The 19,235-nt window shown below is 42.4% G+C and overlaps 2 protein-coding genes and 1 non-coding gene across 3 annotated transcripts; 1 reads left to right on the forward strand and 2 right to left on the reverse strand.

The window, feature by feature from the left end:
• Positions 1-626: 626 nt before the first annotated feature.
• Positions 627-15,938, reverse strand: LOC103575473 (E3 ubiquitin-protein ligase HERC2). Its single transcript, XM_008555270.2, has 4 exons — positions 15,573-15,938; positions 15,267-15,490; positions 1,543-15,176; positions 627-1,457 (listed from the first exon to the last, which is right to left on the reverse strand). Exons 2-4 carry the CDS (start codon positions 15,457-15,459, stop codon positions 1,224-1,226), a joined length of 14,061 nt encoding a protein of 4,686 aa, XP_008553492.1. The 5' UTR covers positions 15,460-15,490; positions 15,573-15,938; the 3' UTR covers positions 627-1,223.
• An 830-nt stretch (positions 15,939-16,768) lies between these two features.
• On the reverse strand, positions 16,769-19,100 carry LOC103575498 (3,4-dihydroxyphenylacetaldehyde synthase-like). The gene is made up of 8 exons (XM_008555310.1): positions 18,894-19,100; positions 18,582-18,815; positions 17,973-18,102; positions 17,657-17,917; positions 17,470-17,587; positions 17,322-17,412; positions 17,051-17,251; positions 16,769-16,978 (listed from the first exon to the last, which is right to left on the reverse strand). Exons 1-8 carry the CDS (start codon positions 19,092-19,094, stop codon positions 16,769-16,771), a joined length of 1,446 nt encoding a protein of 481 aa, XP_008553532.1. The 5' UTR covers positions 19,095-19,100.
• Trnap-agg (transfer RNA proline (anticodon AGG)) lies at positions 18,452-18,523 on the forward strand. Its single transcript has one exon. It is a non-coding gene; the product is annotated as a tRNA-Pro (tRNA).
• Positions 19,101-19,235: the final 135 nt, after the last annotated feature.

Raw genomic sequence — 19,235 nt, forward strand, 5'->3', positions numbered from 1 at the left:
AGTTACAATTAACGATAATTTAATTTAATGTCATATTGATATTTTTTTTATTTTTAAAAAATATAAAAAAAAATATAACTCGTTCCGGTGAATAAAACTCGCTGGCCTTGAATTTTAAACTGCAAACTTTTAAACTTTTAGCTTTTTCTATTTTTTTTTCTTGCAAAATAAAATAGTTCAGTTTAAATTGAACGTCATCCATTTTTTTCGTTTCCATAATTTCATTAAACTTGTACTCAAAAATAATTAAAAAAAGAAATTAAATATCAATGAAAATTTAAAAAGCGGGAAAAAATTTTCCCGCCTGGGTTTGAACCAGAATTTTCAAATTTCCCTCCATCTTACAGCTGTAAATAAATTATTATTTCAATTACAAATCAAATTAATTGTAAATTGCGATTTTTTTTGATTAACGCCACCCCAGCACACATGCAACATTACTAATTATTTAATTAACTAAATACTTGTATAAATAAATAAATTGGACAGTTTAATTAATATACAGAATTTATTTTAAACTATCATCTAATTATCTATTTATATTCAATATTAATTTTAAATTTAATATTAAGTAATAAAAATTTATGTATAAACAAAATATTACATACGATGACAATTAGAAAAATTATTTATCTAAAAAAAATTTTAATCCATAATTAATAATTAATAATCACTAATTATCTACGGTAATTATTAATTAATAAATCACATTATAGCAGTCATACAAAAATTCATAAATATTTTGTTGCTTAAATATTTTCTTCGTACAAGTGGCCAGTGAGCGGCTTACGATTTAATTTTTACATAAAAAAAAATAATAATAGTAATAATAATAACAATAATAAATAATGTAAATAAATTAATAAAGATTATGTTTATTATAATTAATGCTGCTCTTATTTTCTACATTGCGAAAGATTGTGCTCTCAAGCAATCGCTTTCTGTTATCGTGTAGTCCATAATAATAACAATAATAATTATTATTATTATATTTGTAATTATAATTATGTGTATATGTAATTTAATAATGTATCGATGAATGTGTATGAGTGACTTTATAAATTTAAAATACTGTCTTTACAAAAAAATAATTTCTCTGCGAATCCTTCGCGATAACGCGGTGCTTTACATGTAAAGCGTTTTTTGTAATTAGTAATCAATTAATCAATTAATTAATTATTTATTTATATATATTTATACTTGTTAACTGGATTTTAGTCTAGTTAAAGGGACGTATGTTCTTCGCTTGCCAAACTGTCGGTGTCATCGGTGTCAGAATTGGTTGCTGCTTGGACTCTCGCGTACTCGTCAGTGTCAATACTTTTGCAAAAGTGTATCGCGTATTTGAGTTTTTGTCTCAGTACTGCCTTGCACGAGTACTTTGGCATCTTCAGTAGGAAGAAACATGTGTAGCTTTCTGGTAAAAAGTGATCTGGTGGATTGTACTTGTCCATTACCTGGAAAAAAAAAAATAATGATAAAATATTTGAATTATTTGTAATTTATGACGGAAGAGGAGTCAATTTTATGATGAAAATTTACCTGGAGGACAAAATCTCTTCCTCTAAAGTCAGCAATCGTGCGGGGTAACCTCGTTCTGCCCCAGACAAATCTTAAGAACAAAGATCTTTCTTGATTTGAAAACTCTTCCATGACTTCCCAGAACCACTGGACTAAACTCGAGGTTGCTTCGACGCCTTTGTACGTTGCGACGGATTTTAGTAAACCTAGAGGAATGTCGGGACTACCGCAGACCATGGTCTCGAGCTCGGCCCCGCTGAAAAGCGCGAGCAGAGGAACTGGAATGACGCGAGACATTCCTTCGCGTACGGCAGCGACTTGGGTATCGAATTCGTGGAGCCGGTAGTTGAGCGCGAGTCTGACGTACTCGTGGCGATTTTCCGGAGTTATTTTGCGGTACCGACTTGAGAGAGGGACGTCGTGTCCAACGGCCGAAGGTGTTGAGAAAGGCATCTCTAGAGTCTGGAAGACTTTCTCGTCCGGGTCCATGTCGCGGATGCAAAGCAATCCTGGCACGTAGTCCCGGTCTACTTCCGTTAAGTCTGCAGGAGTTAGAGGAATGCCCGCGAGTAGTTTCCAAATAGGCTCAGCTAGATTTAGACTCAGTGGGCTGCCAGTTCTGATGGCGATGCCCATAAGTATGCCCAGGAACTGGAACATGCTCATGTGTAATTGTGATTTGGCGACTGGATTTAGCAGGAAACAGTCCCGATTTGTTCCACTGTCGTCTCTGCCGTTCGGTGTGGGGATGAATAGAGGCAGTGATCCGTTTTGAAGTTCGTCGCACATCTCGGCGATACTTTCGCTGTAACCACCGCCGCAGTCGTCGACGCTTTCACCGACAAATTTTACTTTCCATACCCGGTGAGGCAGGAAGAGAACATCTTGAGTTAGAAGAGACATCTTGGCCACCATTTGTCCAAAAACAGATTTAATGCCGTCTGGACCAGCAAGTCCGCCTTTGCCACGTGCTCGCTTCACTTGGATCCTGTTTAATTCAATTACTGGCCCATGCTGACGATCTCGGACCATCGTAGCTTGGACTACTTTCCGGAATGTCGCTTCCTTGATGCTATACACTAACATCGGTGCTAATTTATTGAGACCAACGGCTCCGGAGATGGGAAACATGACCAGCGATGGGCAGAGTAGTTCTGCAAAGTAGTGAAGCAACACCAGTCGATTGTGCAGCGCTGATGAAGGCAAATCTTTTACCAGATCGTATTCCATGGGTGTGGTGGCTGGTAGACGACTTGGAGTGGCCTTGCTGGTGCTCCAAGCCAGAGTATGAGCGCTACCGCAAGCTACGCGGGTTATTTTTTTACCTTGCAAAGCGTGGACTAGTCTTGGACGCTGAAGAGCGCTGGTGGTACCATCTCCCAGTTGTCCTTCGTCGTTGTCACCCCAAGTAAAGACTTCTCCTTTGTCTGAACACGCTACGCAGTGTAGCGAGCCTGTGGCGATGGAAATAATTTTCTTTCCCTGCAGAGCCGCAATTTTTCTTGGTCTTCTTACATGATCATCAGTCCCGTGACCCAGACGATGATAGTCGCCCTTTCCCCAGGTATAAACAGCACCGGATCGTGTCAATGCAACTGAAAACTGACTTCCACACTCTACTTTAATCACTCCCAGTCCTGCTAGCGATTCTATCTTCATTGGAGTCTTGCAGCCATCGCTTCCACCCCGTCCTAGCTTTCCGTAATCACCGTCACCCCAACTCCAGACATTGTCATCATCAGTTACACAGAGAGTTTGTGCGTCTCCGCTGCCACAAGCGACATCAACTGCTTTGTAATCTTGCAGAGCCGCTACTACTTTAGGTTTCGTCTGGTCATCACTGTCACCATGTCCTAGTCGACCGTATCTGCCTTTTCCCCAGGTGTAAAGTAGTCCCGCGCTGCTTATCGCGGCACTGTGATGCCCGCCGCAAGCTATATCAATAATCTCTGTGCCCAACAAGGCTTCAACTAATTTAGGACGATCGTAAGATATGCGATTGCCGTGGCCTAGCTTCCCGTCGTCTCCTTCGCCCCAAGAGTACACATGTCCTTCGGATGACAAAGCCAGACAGTGTTTACCACCAGAATTAACGGCAATCTTTTTTATAAAGACATGTTGAATTGACTCAAGAAGCGTTGGAATCATCACTGAATCAGTTCCACCAATTCCCAGTCTTCCGACAGCTCCATAACCTGTCGCGTATATTTTACCGTCTGCTGTGACTGCGAATAGTGTCTGTTCACCTCCAGCCAGTTGGATAGGTCGCAAAGCAGACAGACTTTCACACGGTGATGGTAATTTTATTTTAGCGCCTTCTAAGCCTCCTAATTGCCCACGGTGGTTGTGTCCCCAGCCGTAAATTGCTCCCGAGCCGTCCCAAGATAGTGTCCAGTCTTCAGGTCGTCTGTTTACCCAGAGCAGCAGCTGCTCATCGTGCTCGCGCTTAAATAACTCATGATCTTCGTGATCTTTTGATCCGCCGTCTCCGTCAGTGGTCATTTCAACCATCCGCTTGGTCACCTCACTGCAAAATGACTTGGGCAAGGATGCGCGGTTGATTAAAGACTTGGCGACGCGTGCTGCAAGACAGTAGCGTCTGAACCAGGACCATTTGTGAATTTCAGAGCAGCACGGCATCGTGTCGAGTTCTAAATCACATGCAAGAGCTACCAGTACTTTGAAGAAGTCGCTGTGCATCAATTGTTTGCCACCACGTACTGCTGGATCCTCGTACTCGTACTGTCTAAGCAGAGCTTGAGGAAGAGACCCGATCAACGATGATAGAGCTGCGTCTGCTCGGATACCTGGTCCATTTAAATAAACAACCTGGAGTTTCTTCAACGCCCACATTCTCTGCTGCGCTGTTAGCAAACTGAGCTGACTGCACTGCGCAAGAGTTGCTGCCAATCTTGTGACGATGCTCTTGTCTGAGTTGATCAAACTGTTGTCCAACAGACACTCTGCTAGTGTGATTGATGGCTGAGTTAGCACAGCTCGATCTGAACCAAGTTCGTGGGGAGCCAGAATAGCAATTATTGGATGGACAGTAAATCTCCAGCCCCATCCATTGACAGAACCGTCTGACACAAATCTCCAGAACAGTTCATCACCTTGGACTCTTAATTCCGTTTCCCATTCACACCATTCGCGACCAGATCTTATGGCGACGACGCGTCCTGCGCCGTCCATTATCGTCAGAGGATCATGACGACGTTCAGTGGAACACTGACGGTCGAACTCAACCCTCAAAGCCTCAGCTCCGGGTATTTTAACGTGTCCAGTTAATGTCGTGTCATCAATATAAGGATGCGGAGTTTCCTGTACTACTGGTTGAGGTGACTTGCTTATGCAGTTTGAATTTGTTGCCGTATCTTCTAACTCTGTAACGCACAATTCCAGCAACATATTTTTTATCGATGAATTTGATTTAGCTAGAGCTATCAATACAGATGAAATTATATCTTTAGCACTGTCGCAAACGCGGTTGGCAATAGCTAGTTTCAATAAATCTACCAGCATTCTCGCGTCATCTTCAGTTAAAGTTGATGTGAATTCATCTAGTCCTGTTTCTGGACTTCCTCCGTCGCCGATTACCTGAGCATGAGACGTCAGAGTTGCGGCGATTACGCTCATAGCGCTGGTGCTCATCTTGGATGCGCGTGAAGACAAACTGGCTGAGCTGGACATTGATGGAAAGATGACAGGAAAGTCTTCAAGCGCTGGAGTAGCTCGTGGGCTTCCATTGACTGGAGGTTCGTTTACACTCGCCGGTGCTTCTCCGCCTCCTTGAGAAATTTCTCCGACATTTTGGTAGACAGTGTGACCAACACTTGCGCTCATTGTGCCGTCGATAGACGAATCTTGCGGAAGATTTTTCGTGGAAGTCAATGCTGTGTGATTTCTCAGTGCGGTCACGATTGCCGTACGTGCTTGCATTATGTACAAAGCATTTATCACATGCTGCAGAGCTTGTTGCTTAGCAACGTTACTCTCCAGAGACAATATTATACTGGACAACGAAGGCCGCGCGCTTTTGTCGGCCGTTGACACGTTCGATTCAGTTGTGTCACTAAAACCCAGAGATGCCTGACCCAGTGGATCTTTGGCTGTTGGAAAAGTGACAGGCTCTTGGTTATTCGTTGAAGGCTGGTCAGTCAGTACCCAGGCTACACTGTGACTAGAACCGCAGGCCACGCGATTTATTTTAACGTCATCTAGACCGTGGACCAGTGAGGGCTTTCTGTTATCAATCGTAGTTGAATTGCCTTGCTGACCGTGATCGTTGTCTCCCCAGGCGTAAACCTGACCCGAGTCAGTCACTGCGAGACAGTGGAGTGCTCCGACGGCTACGTGAGTTATTTTTTTACCCCGCAGACCTTCAACTACCGTAGGCTTACGTATGTGCTGATCATTTCCATGTCCCAGTCTGTAGTAATCTCCCTTTCCCCAGGTCCAAACTTCTCCGTATTTGGTTAGAGCCAATGAAAACTGCGCCCCGCATTCTATTTGCACGACACCTAGTCCATTGAGTCGATCAATCAACAGCGGACTGTAACATCCGCCACTGCCACCTCTTCCTAGTTTACCAAAGTCACCATCACCCCAGGAGTAGACACTTCCGTCTTCAGTTAACGCCAATGTTTGGGCGTCTTTACTTCCGCAAGCCACTTGGACCACTCGCTGACCCACCAGAGCTTCTACTAGCTTCGGTTTGAGCTGCGTCACAGTATCTCCGTGTCCTAGTCGCCCGTACTCACCAAGACCCCAGGTGTAGAGTTCTCCATTGCTGGCGATAGCTGCCGAGTGTCCGGAACCGCAAGCAATATCTCTGATACGTTTTGACTTGAGCGCTTCGATCAGTCGTGGTTTGTCCAAAGACAAACGATTTCCGTGTCCTAGTTTACCATCTTCACCTTCGCCCCACGAAAAAACTTTGCTGTCTTGCGTCAAAGCAAGCGCGTGAGTTCCTCCCGAATGAACAGCGACCTTTTTAATTACATACTGACTCAAAAATGGAATTTGTTTAGGTTCACATACGTTATTATTGTCTCCTAGACCCAGTCGCCCGTTGGTTCCTTCTCCACACGCGTATAATTTTCCTTCCTGAGTGACAACAAATAAAGTTTTACTTCCTCCAGAAATGTGGACTGGTTTCAACTTGGACAGGACATCGCTATAAATCGGTAGTTTTATTTTCGAACCCTTTAGTCCTCCCAACTGGTCTTTGTCATTTAATCCCCACACGTAGACTGCAGAGTGCTGATGCGCGTCTCCAATACGGTGAGCTGTCATTTGCTCTTGAACGGCTTCCCAATCCGATGCTAAAAATGACACAGAAGTGGCTAACTGGTTCTCGAACAGCTTTTTGCGTCCAACGATCTGCAGTCCATGGATCTTGCAATCGATTCCTCCATTGCGGCACTGCTTTACCAGTATTTCAATACACGGGTAGTACTCCTTCATGTCTTGCAGCAAAGTGACAACGGTATCTGTATTTTTTACAGTAATAGTTGCCAGTTCCAGAAGACTATTAAAAGAATCCCCAGCGTTGATTGCTATCACTGATGGCATGTAGCTGCCATCGAGTGGATCTACGACTACTTTCAACGAATCAACCAAAATATTGGACATCATTTCCAGTCTTATCCAGTGCTTACCACGTGCTCCGCAGCTCTGCCAATATTTGCCTGAACCGTCGACCAATCTCGTAGCCCAGCTGTCTTTTGAAGAGACGCACAGAGTTCTTATACACTTGGACCAGTCTTCAATCAGCGAAGACTCGGTAATGTCTTGTCTGTTGTATCTTCCAGGTTTGCCAGCATAAACTGCCGCCGAGCCTGGTTCAGTTATTCGATTAAATCCGTGGCGATGACTGCGCTTTGTATAGAAGCAATTTTCACATAAATTATAATTATCACAAACTTTGCACTTGAATCTTGGACCGGATATTGGGGAGAGATGGCAAGAATTACAGGAGACAGCATGATGGCATGAAGGAACGCGTTCCATTTCTGACATACATCCGGTCCAATTGCTCTGCTGCGGGAAATCCACTGAAACATCTTTGCCATTATTGATGATACCAGTAAGTATTCCGACACTCGAGTGATTCACTGAACCCCATTTGTACTTAGGAACGGCTACATTAGACTTAACTTTAACTTTATCACCAACTTTTAGGGCCGGAGGACAAGGCAGCGTTGGCGGATGTCCTAGGAGTTCGATGTGAATAAAACGCACCCAGTAGGTGCCGTCTTTGTGTTGCCAGGCCACCTGGACATTCAGGTCATGCAGACCTTCAGGATCTATTTTAACAACTTGCCCGATATCTCCATACTCAACTTCTTCGTAGCTCTTGCAGCAACGTACCAACATACCTACACTTATATTGTCACGTACATAAATAGCGTACTCGTCAAATGACAAGAAGTCTGACCGCTTCATGTAGGTGGGAGTAACTGCGTCGTGAGCAGAGGGTGAGTCTTCAAGATCTTCACTTGAAGAGTCGTCGGAATCAGAGGTCTCGTCTGAGCTAGAAGAAGCATCTCCGAATACCGTGTCGGCTTTCTCAAGCAACCAGGCAACAACAGTCTCTGGTGTAATATTGCCTTCAGTGATACTCAGACTTCTTATCGCATACTCAACACTTTTCTTCATAAATCCCATTTCAGTAAGTTGAGTTACCAGAGGACTGGGACTTTTCTTGCTGCTACGACAGTGTCGCTTTTGACTGGAAGTCAAAGAAGCCAACGAACAGTCTGATGTAGGAGTGGTTGGCTCAGAAGCTAAACCCGTTCGATGAATAGGAATGTGCCGCAATTCAGAAGCCAAATACTGGGAGACAGTCAGTGCTGCTGCTTCCAACTCTTCGCGTTTGAAAATAGGCTTAAGAGGCTGCGGTTTTATTGCACGAGCTAGAAGCTCTTGGAATAACGTCCGATGTTCTTCATCTCCTGACGCCACTACACACTTGAGAACTTGTCTCAGCTTCGATTGGTAACCCAGTAGAGTCCTTCCGGCATTCAAAGCAGCCAGATGTTCTTGCTGAGTGCGCAGAATACTTGAATTAACTACTCCTGCTATCACAGGCATCCCACCAGGTCTTCGATCCGCTCGACAGTGGCCGAGAAGTAAATTAGCCCAGGCAGATATCACGGGTTCATTAATTGTCATCCGATCTAGATGAAATTTATCTGGAATATTTTCTACACTAGTAACTGGTACTTTTTTTCTCAACCCAGTGTCACGCATCTGTAAGATCAGCTTTGAATGAGGAGTAAATTTACAAATGGTTCCATACTCGCCGTCTACTTCGACAACTCCCCCGATCCTTGGGCGGTCATCTAGACCTCCGATGACAATCAGAGTCGCCATTACAGTCTGTTGAATTTCTGTGCCATGTTCGCCGCCGTTTTCGTTCATCTGGATGTGGAACAGCGGCCCCTCGGTCAGCAGATCCGCGGCGAGAGATACTTTGGCGGTGAGATACGCGTTGAGAGCTTCGCTCCATCCTGGCATTGAGTGCAAGTATCTTATCAAAGCTACCAGTTCTTCAGCCAGAGTAGAACTGTGCGACGCGGTGATAGACACGCGGCATTTATTTACATGTAGCTCAGTCGTGATGCCAGCCTCGCAGCTCAGCGCGATATTACCCAGCAGCTTGAATACTTTGTCAAGAAACGGTACCATTTCGGGGCTGTCCGGTGCCCAGGAGCTCAAGACAGCTGTCAGAAGTCTTATTGCCATAATCTGTTTGTTCAAATCGACTTCTAGTTCGTCGGCAATCAGGCTGATGAGGAAATCGACCCACGCGGAAGTACTCAATGCACGGCAGAGTGCCTGAGAATTGGCAATGGTCTTGAGTAGTCCCAGTGTAGCCCAAGATTCATGATGTTCGCGCGCCAATTGCGTCACTAAACTCGAGTCTGATCGATGAGCTGAGGAAATAATTCCGCGTAAAATAGAAGCTAGGATAGTTATCGCCGATTTTTGAACTCCGTCTGCTTTTATTCCGCACGAGAGAAGCAGGATTTTGAGTAAATTCGTCGATGCGCTTTTTAAATAAGTCGTTGGATGAATTTCTTTGGTGTTACTCTCATCACTCTTGTTGGTATCCACTGGGGATTCAGTGTCCGAATCACTTTCAGGTGGGGCCGGAGGCTCTGCAAGCTTCAAATCGTATTTACCTTCTTTGCCCATGCGGTACGAGTTGGTGGTACCGTTGTCCCACTGAACCCGTATCCATCCATCTTCACCCAGTTCTCCAATAACACGACCTTCTCCTGGTGGTGTTCCGTCTTGATCACCCCACTTCCAATCAACTCCACGCACAACTCTGGTTCCTATTTTCATCAAAGCTGCTAGCTCCGGGCCGCCCATTTGTATCGCCGGTGGTTTTATTTTTTGGACCGCGTCTTCATAAATCGCAGTTATGTCGTTAGGTCTCGTGCACTCGCCGCGCACTGCTGGGCCAATTTGTCTCAGTAGAGTTAAAATACTTGACAGTAGTCCTGAATTAATTAACAGCCCAATTTCATTAGCATGATGATGACTTGTCAGCATGCCCAGAATTGTTAATAAAAATCTAGCGCGTGGTAATTTACGTAACCATGTGTACGTTCCTTGATTAAGACTACTTTTACCACTTACTTTTTCTTTGCTAGGCAGCTCTGCTTGGATGACGTACGCGCGCAGCGCCTGCACAGCCCAGGAAATCACTTCAGCTTCTGCTAGAATCACTCGGGCTTTCTGATAGGGTGTCACTAGCTGGATATTGTTCAAACTGTGCGTGATTCCCGTTGAGGGGTGACTATTTCCGGGAATGAGACCCAACCAGCCATTGAGCAGCGAGTATTTTACAGAAGTTATCAGGTAGTCTCTCTTCAACAATTCCTGGATCATATTGACACCCTTCTCTCTCATATTTACCCGCTGGATTTGGCAGTACATTGCACGGCGAAGTGTCTCTACATCACCACCTTCTTCAGCGACCGCAAAATTAATTATGTCGAGCATCAGTTCGCTTGGGTCCATCACCAGACTCTTGGACTTGGTCTTCTCTATCAGTTGTAACAGAACATTTTTGCTCGACTGGTTGTCTTCTAGCTTTTCTGGCGTCGCTGTCGGCGTAGTAGCTTCTTTGGGAGATTCTTCGGACTTGACTTTGCGAGTATTTTGAATAGACGCGTTGACAATGTCTTCGAGTTTGGCAGGTGACTTGTTCTTCTTGATGTCCATCATAACTGCGAGTACGGCACGCTTGAATTTTGGTACTGTGTATAGTAATTTAAGCGACTGGTAGCCTTTGACCTCGTAACTGGTAGCCGGACGAACTTCGTACAATAAAAAACGGCACTTTTCTTGGACGGGAGCACAGACTTCCTTGTAGCTGCGATTCTGCTGTTGTCGCGTGCGTATCAAGTTCCACTTGGTCTGATGAATAGTCTTTACCATCTCCATAAGCGGGTTTGAAAGCTTAACATTCCCGTCCGCTAGCTCCTGGTCTACTAGACTCAGTGTCTGATGTCCTAGTGCCAGATGTTTAATTATCACAGCCATCAGCAATCTGCCCACCTCTTCCAGCGGATGGTCACCAGCAAAATCAACATGTGACAATAAATTATTGGCCTTGCTGTACTTGTCTACCATCGAAAGAAATGTCTGGACGTAAGTATTAGTACGATGGGTCTCCGCGAGCGCTTGAATGAACGCTGAAACGCGATCATCAGATACCTTCTGGAATTTATCTTTGCAAATGGGCACTGCTGGCTCTGTTGGTGAGTTCGCTGGTGTCGAATGTGTGCTACGAGCCTCTCCTTTTTCTTCTTCGTAAGGATTGGGTGGCTGGAGCACCTGGAGACCTCCTCGGAGGAACTTAGCGTTCAACCAGACCCCTGCTTCCTCTTCTGCTGGCAGCAATTTCAAGCTCTCGCGCATCCTATGAGCATGGAGACCCATGAGGAAGCTCAATGATCGTTCCATGTCTAACAAAGATGAGCAGACATCCATAACTTCAATTGTGAATTGTGTAGAGTCGGGTTCAGGTTGGCAGTAGTATCCAACAAAGCAAGAATCCATCATTCCTGCGTTCAATTGTGCTGGTGTCGTAACTGCTGAGATGTCTCTACCCGCGTATCGCTGGAACATTTCTAGAGTGCAGGAACCCTCGTGACAAAAGTCTTGGACATCGTAGACATTATTGTTGACGACGATCCACAAGCCTCCATCGCGATTGTGGTTCTCCAGATCAGCCCAACGTATCAATGTCGGTTCTTCAGTAACTGGAGGTTTGCTGCCTTGTTGAGGAGCTATTATTCCTGGCCATGATAAATCATCAGCGTCGTCTTTCTCAACTGTTGGTGCCAGACGGTTGAATTGGTCGAGGACATCTAGCACTGGAGCGAACACCGTCATCCAGTTCATTGAATGCAGCAGCATCGGATAGTCTATTTGGAGTAATATCAAACAAATTACTAGCTCTGGTAGTAATATATTAACAATGTCACTTTTCAGTATCGTTGTCACCCGGACAAAGTGTTTGTTTGACATTCCTGCGATCTCGCTAGCCAATGGCAGAATTTCATTAACATGATTGCAAATTTGTACGGTATATTTTTTCAATAGTGACTCAACGCCGATCATCTCCGGGTCTTGGGAGTCTTCAGAGCTGGATTTATTAACACATTGATACATTTGTGCTATCAGCAATCGCTGCCAGCGTAACAGGAGATTCAAACTCGGCGAATTGTCCAACTTTTTATCTTCATTTCTCCCGCCGTTATGGAGAACCTGGAGCCGCGACTGTGATACACAGGATCCATTTCTTATCAACTGTTTTACTAACTGGAGCAACGATATCGTCACGTTATTTTTTTCAGAGTTAAGTTCCTTAGCTTGCTTGGTTTCACTTGTCAATGAGGTTAAATTCGAAGGTACAGTCTCTTTCTCATCGGATATATCAGCGATCTCAGCTTTGATGGCAGCTTTCAGAGCGTGTTCCAAACCTCCGTCGGCCATCAAGCTCGACACCAGCAAGTCTGCCATAAATTGCTGGCCTTTATTAGCACTCAGCTGCTCAACGCTATTTGAATTAGGCAAGAATCCCGACAATGTTTTAGCTCTTTCATTGGCGGTAGGCAGTAAAATACTCCAACCTGTTTGCAGAACAGCTTGTGCGGCTTCTTGGATAGTCGCTAAAATTCCTGGACCACTTGCTAGACTAACGCATCGCTGCTTTAACGAGTTAAGTAGATTACTATTACCCAGTCCGACGGACTTGGTATCAATTCCATGTGAAATCATCGCGTGTAATTGCAGTCTTAAAAGGTTTAAAGTCGCTACTGCCAGGCATTCGCGATCCTGAGTCGGTGGTCGCGTACCTGGAAGTCCTTCGCAAGATTTACCGAGCAGTATATCCAGTAATTTAAATGTTTCTTCACAAATATCAACGACGAACGCTACCCGTGGTGCCACTGACCAAGTGGACAGACACCAGACGAAGCTCTGCGTTGGCCCACAGACTAGGCCGATGACACTTTTACCAGTCAATGCACTGCACAGCCAAGGATCTGGTACAGTAAACCCTAAAGTAGGATCTATCTGTCCATAGTCATTGCGCCCCCAGCCATAAACCTGCTGGTCTTCAGTCAACGCAAGCACCAGAACATTTCCCACAGCTAATTCTTTGACCTTTTTACCTTTCAATCCTTCAACTAGCTTGGGATAACGTACATGATCTTCATTACCATGTCCCAAACGATAAGCAGTCCCCTTTCCCCAGGTATAGACTTCCCCTTGCGCGGTCAGCGCTGCAGAAAATTGTCCGCCGCAGTAAACCTTCACCACGTCAATATCCAGTAATTTATCTACAATTTTCGGTGTCTTGGAACCATCAGATCCACCACGTCCTAGTTTACCATAATCTCCGTCACCCCAAGAGAAGACGATTCCCGACGCAGTAACACACAAAGTCTGAGAGTCGCCACTTCCACAAGCAACGTGAACCACCACGTGTCCATTCAATGCGACAACTAGTGTCGGTATGGAAATGTCATCACAATTACCGTGACCCAGTCGGCCATAATTAGCACGTCCCCAGGTATAAAGCTCACCAGCTGCTGTCAGTGCTGCTGAATAAGTACTACCGCAAGCGATAAATGTTACATTTTTATCAGCAAGTGAGTCTATTATTTTAGGATCATCATAAGAAGTAGTATCACCATGTCCCAGTCTTCCTCCATCGCCATTTCCCCAGCTGTAAGTGATTCCTTCGTCTGTCAACGCCAGGTAGTGCTTGCCATCCGGATGGGATGCTATCATTTTGACTGTTTTTCCAACAAACCCATTAACTTTCTGCGGATACTGCGTTTCCGAGCCATAATGCATCATATAAACTTTGCCGCTCTGTGTTAATATCATGAGCGCGCGTTCTGTGCAGCAGAGCTGCTTGACTCCTAGTTCAGCAATCGCGTCACAGTAAAATGGCGACGTCCCGTTGCCAAATTTAACACCGCCCCAGACGAGAACTTCCTGAAATGTCTGAGACTGGTTCTTGGTCAGCGAGTCTGTTATAACTGGAGGTAAATGCGGCGAAGATAGACGACTTAGGTTGCACATTATCACTACAGCAGCTTTACGTAAGTCCACGGCAACTTTATCGTCTTCAGGAAGTATTAAATATTTGAGTAAAACTTCACAAGGCCCTGGAATAATATGTTCATCAAGACGACGCGACTTTGGAGCGGGAATTGAGTTCAGCCGCCGGAGAAGTGGAACCAAAGGCGCTGAACTTCCTGGTGGTATTACACGATTGTCTTGATTCTTAGTCTTGCCACTCAAGTGCAATAATAAAATAACAGAATCAAGTAGACCTGAAAGAGTTCCTCGTTGTGCTACGAGCTCTAGCAAAAGACACAGAGCAGTATGTTGATCAGAGACTGGTACAGGACACCAAGATCTACCGGTAACGTCACCAGTGACAACTTGACGTAAAAATTTAGCTGATTTTTCTACAACCTCCAGCCAGACTTGCGATACATTGTTCTCTTCAAAAAGCGTCGCTTCTGGTAAAGATTGCAATGTTTCCAATGACTCGGACAGAATTTCGCTACAGAATTCGATGTCTTCACCCGAGCGCCAGGCACGTCGTAGATACGCGAATGAAAAATTTAATGCAGCGCGAGTTCCAACGCGAGCTAGACCAACAGCAGCTTTCTCTGTCGGCTTACTGCAGACTTTTGATGATGAAGACACAGGTTTCGATACAGTCTTGTTGATGACGATGTCTTTGTTTTCTTGGGGTTTGTGTCTCGACAAGGCAGTGAAGTAACGACGCGCTACCACCAATCGCTGACGTAGCCGCGTTGAAGACAATGTACTATTGGCAACTTCATGACACAAACAAGTCTGTTCTTTAATTAATGACTGGATGCAGTTTATCCACTCATGAGACGACGGCTGTGATCCCCAGAGCCACGAGTCAATTATATTTTGAGCTGGTACCGTTTTTTCCACCAACGCAGTAGCTCGTGCGGCTTCTTCCTCATCTAGCTTTTGACATGGCGTACAATTACAACCACTTTGCGGGCCACATATTCCATCACAGCACGGACATGACAGTACTCTTAAGTTACAATAGTAGTGTCCACTGTCACCTGGACAATTTAATTTATAAATTATTGATTTAAAAAATGAATACAGATATTTTTATAATAATAGTATAGGGAAGTTTAATGCTCACTTACCTTTTCGTGCTACAACTCCAGCAGAATTTATCAAACCGTCGCTGAATGCTCCAACAATTTCTCCATCTCGTACCATTCCATTCCATAGCTCGGCAAGTCCATCCCGACATTGCAATCTTCTTAAATCTGTTTTCAACCATTTAGCATCCAAACGCGCTTCTGGTCTTACCGTAATATTCAACTGACCACTCATTTTTTAATCTATTTTATTTTACAAACGATCACTAAATAATTTAAATAAAATAATAATTAATTGAAATTATTTAAAATGTCTATTTAAATATATAGGTTAAGATTTATACTTACGCGTATCATTTTGTTAATACTTTTAGTTTTAAATATTATTATGATAATAATTTATGGTGATAATAATAATAATATTTAATTAATAAACCTGACATCGATAGTTACTCTTGACAGCTGATGCATGACAGTGTGTTGATGTTGGTGATTGTTTTTGTATATCAATAAATGTTATTGTGTATGTACATAGTGACTTTACATTACATTTACATCTGTATTTATATTTATATTCATATATATAATTCATAAATTGTCTAGGTTAAATCATTTGGATTATGCTGATAATCGGAATTAATAACTTTTTAATTGACACTTTTAGTTATTTTCTTTTTATTGACTTAATAACAAGACACTCTAGGTGACTAGGTGCTGTTTTAATTTATCGATTGTAAAACGTAAATATTTACGGAATATATACATATATATTTGTATATGTAAAGTTATATGTGCACTTGTATTTTATTTCGGTCGGAAATGACTTGTAGCGCGCGCTCGATTTTTGAATCTCGCGCGTGCGCGACATTTGAAAATCAAAATGGAGCGCGCGAGTTTCCGGGTTTAGTTGAAGTCGGTGGCGTCTTTGGAATTAATAGAGACGTAAAAAGTTGTAGTGAAATTTAATTTCGGATGATTTTAATAAAAAGTGACAGTTTTTGCATGTAATTTATTTTATTTCATTAAATTTAGATGAGTTTTCTAGGAATAAGTTTGTGAGTAAGTGAATATTTAGTGATAGTGAAAAAGTGTCGGTGAAATGAATGGGTTATGTTGATCGAGGTCCAAAGCTGCTTGAATCTTGGTCCTGCTGATGTTTTTAATTGATTTTTGCTGATGATTGTAAGTATATTAGATGAATTCTTAATGATTTGTTGGTAAATCTAATTATTTTTTTTTTTTTTTGCTGCAGGCTGTAAGTGTTGAACTGGATGATTTGGTAAATTAATATTCGCATATTCTTATTTTTATTATTTTTATTACAACTTAATGGAATTGTCAATGAAGATTGTTGTTCAATAATTATTTATGACAATAAGGAATTTTTTCCGCCATTGTTGATATGTATTTATAAATTGATATCATAGGTTAGTTGTATTTCGAACAATAATATTTATCCAATATTCAAATTATCGTACTTTGGGAAGATTAAAATTGTGTTAGGGATTGGACTTTTTTGAAGGATGTTCAGCACATATTGAATTTTACAGATCACTTTTGAGAGTTAGGCAATTGGCAATTTCAGCAGCCGTTGTGATTTCATTCCAAGCAAATTCAATGTCTTCTTGAACACTTAGACGACCGCAGGTGGCAAATCGAAGAATTAGTTTGTCTTGATAGGTAGCAGGAGTCAAAAAAATAAGTTTTCTCTTCAATAAACAATCGTATAGATTACGCGTAAGTGAATTTTCCCCCTATAATGAAAATTTGATTATCCCAATAGTTGATATCATAGTAGTTATTTATAAGTTTTAATAACGAAATACCTTCATTCGGAAACAAACGAGACCGAGTGTCCGCTCAGTGACAATTTCAAATCTGTTGTCAGATTTTACTTGTAATTCAAATATTTTCGCGAGATTTATTGAATCGCGAATATATTTTTGAAGACCTGAAACTCCGTAGATTCGCAAAACGAACCAGAGTTTTAGTGAACGAAAACGTCTTCCCAGTGGAATTTGCCAATGCTGAAAATCAAGTAAAATATTTTTGCCGCGAAATTTTATAGTTATTTTATTTTTCTTATTGATGACTTACGCGATAATCTGGACTCGAGCTTATAAAATCGTGTGCTAGATATATTCGTTCAATAGTAAAAGCTTCAATGAGGCTTCTCGAGTTTTTTACCCTGCAGAAAAATAAAAAGTATCAAGGAATAGTATGAGATAAATAAACGGAGACGCACCAGAGTACAGAGCAATCGAAATTGGTGAGAAGCCATTTGTGAGGACTGAAATTGAAAGAATCAGCGTATTTGATACCTGGCATTAAGTATCTGTACTCAGGACATATTAAGGCTGAACCTGGTATGAAAAGACAGTTGGAAAAAAAAATTCGTATGCAAATTAATTAAAGTAGAGAATTATGAATACCCGCGTAAGCAGCATCAATATGAAGCCACATATTATTTTCATTGCAAATTGGCCCAAGTTCCTCTAAATTATCAAACGCGCAGGTACCAGTAGTTCCCAAAGTCGCGACAACATAACAAGGAATCAATCCAGCTTTTCGATCTTTTTCAATCGCTTCCATCAGAGTCGCGCCGCGAAGACTGCAATTCTCATCTACAGGTAACAGTCGCATTGGCATTGACCCAAGAAGCCCTGCCTTTTCAACTGAAGAGTTCGATTGATCTACAAAAAACAGAAAATTTTAGCATTTCGCTTCTACAAACTCTGTCTTACTTACTCGAAGTATAGGCCACTAATTTAGTCTTTATCATTGCTTCGTCCATGTCCGGGTTTTCTTTCTTAATACGTCTTACCGTAAGTTCTTTGGCCGTCAATAAACCAATTAAAGTTGCTTCGCTCGCAGATCCCTACGTAAAAAATCGATTACTTACATCGGACACCCATTTGTAAATTATTGTGATAACTTTTCTTTTCCATGGAGGAGGGGGGTTTATCCGGGTATGTTTTGCTCGCTCAGTAACGAGCCGTTCGTTAATTTTTGTTTGGAAAGTTAGATTTTATTTACTTTAAAGATAATAGTACTTGGTTTCGACCATAAAAGCATCAACAGGCATGACTTAATCTATTAGTTATTCATTTTACTGTCAAACTGCTCAGTAAATCTCGCCAATCATACATATTTGGATCGAATTGTTCAAAAACATGAAGCTATTTATATATGTTCTGAAAATTTTGGCTTTTGTACATCAGTGCCTTGGCTCGTTGGTCTAGGGGTATGATTCTCGCTTAGGGTGCGAGAGGTCCCGGGTTCAAATCCCGGACGAGCCCGTTTTTTTTTTTACTTTTCAATAGTAAAAAAAAAATCTATTTTCTGCATCATAATTACTTGTATGACTCCGCCACCAGGTCCTTGACTACAGTTCAAAAATTCTTCTGGAAGTCCTAGCATCTTTCCGAGCCAATTCATCGTAACAACTTCTAGTTCGGTCATTACTGGCGATGATAACCATGAGAAGCCGATCCCTCCTATTCCAGCGCTCAGTAATTCCCCCACTACCGATGGGTAAGAGTTTGGACTCGGAAAGTAGGCATGAAAGTTAGGTGACTTCCAATGCATTGCCTGTATCATAGTTTGATAATTTATCCGTTAAATAATTTTAAAAAAATGTAATTTAACAAAAAAACACTTGTAACTTACTCCTGGCAGTATGACCCGTTCGATGTCATCAAAAACCTCCTTCCATGATTCTCCTTTCTCTGGAGCTTCTTTAGGAACTAGTTTACTCAAATACCCTGGTTCTACATCAGGAATAACTTTTCTATCTCTCAAATTCTCCTCGTAATCCACAATTTTATCAATTACTGCTTTGGCAAATTCTTTAAATTCTACTGGGTCCATTTTAATTTTCAAAGCTATTACTCCTACTGCTGCAGAAGCTCAAATGATATTGACTGATTTCAAAATATAATTACTATGAAAAATTATAATTTGTCCTCATACTGTTTATTTAATTTTTGAATATTTTATTTTCAGTTGAAA

This window comes from Microplitis demolitor, chromosome 7, assembly GCF_026212275.2.
Source record: "Microplitis demolitor isolate Queensland-Clemson2020A chromosome 7, iyMicDemo2.1a, whole genome shotgun sequence".
In the NCBI taxonomy this organism is placed as follows: Eukaryota; Metazoa; Arthropoda; class Insecta; order Hymenoptera; family Braconidae; genus Microplitis; species Microplitis demolitor.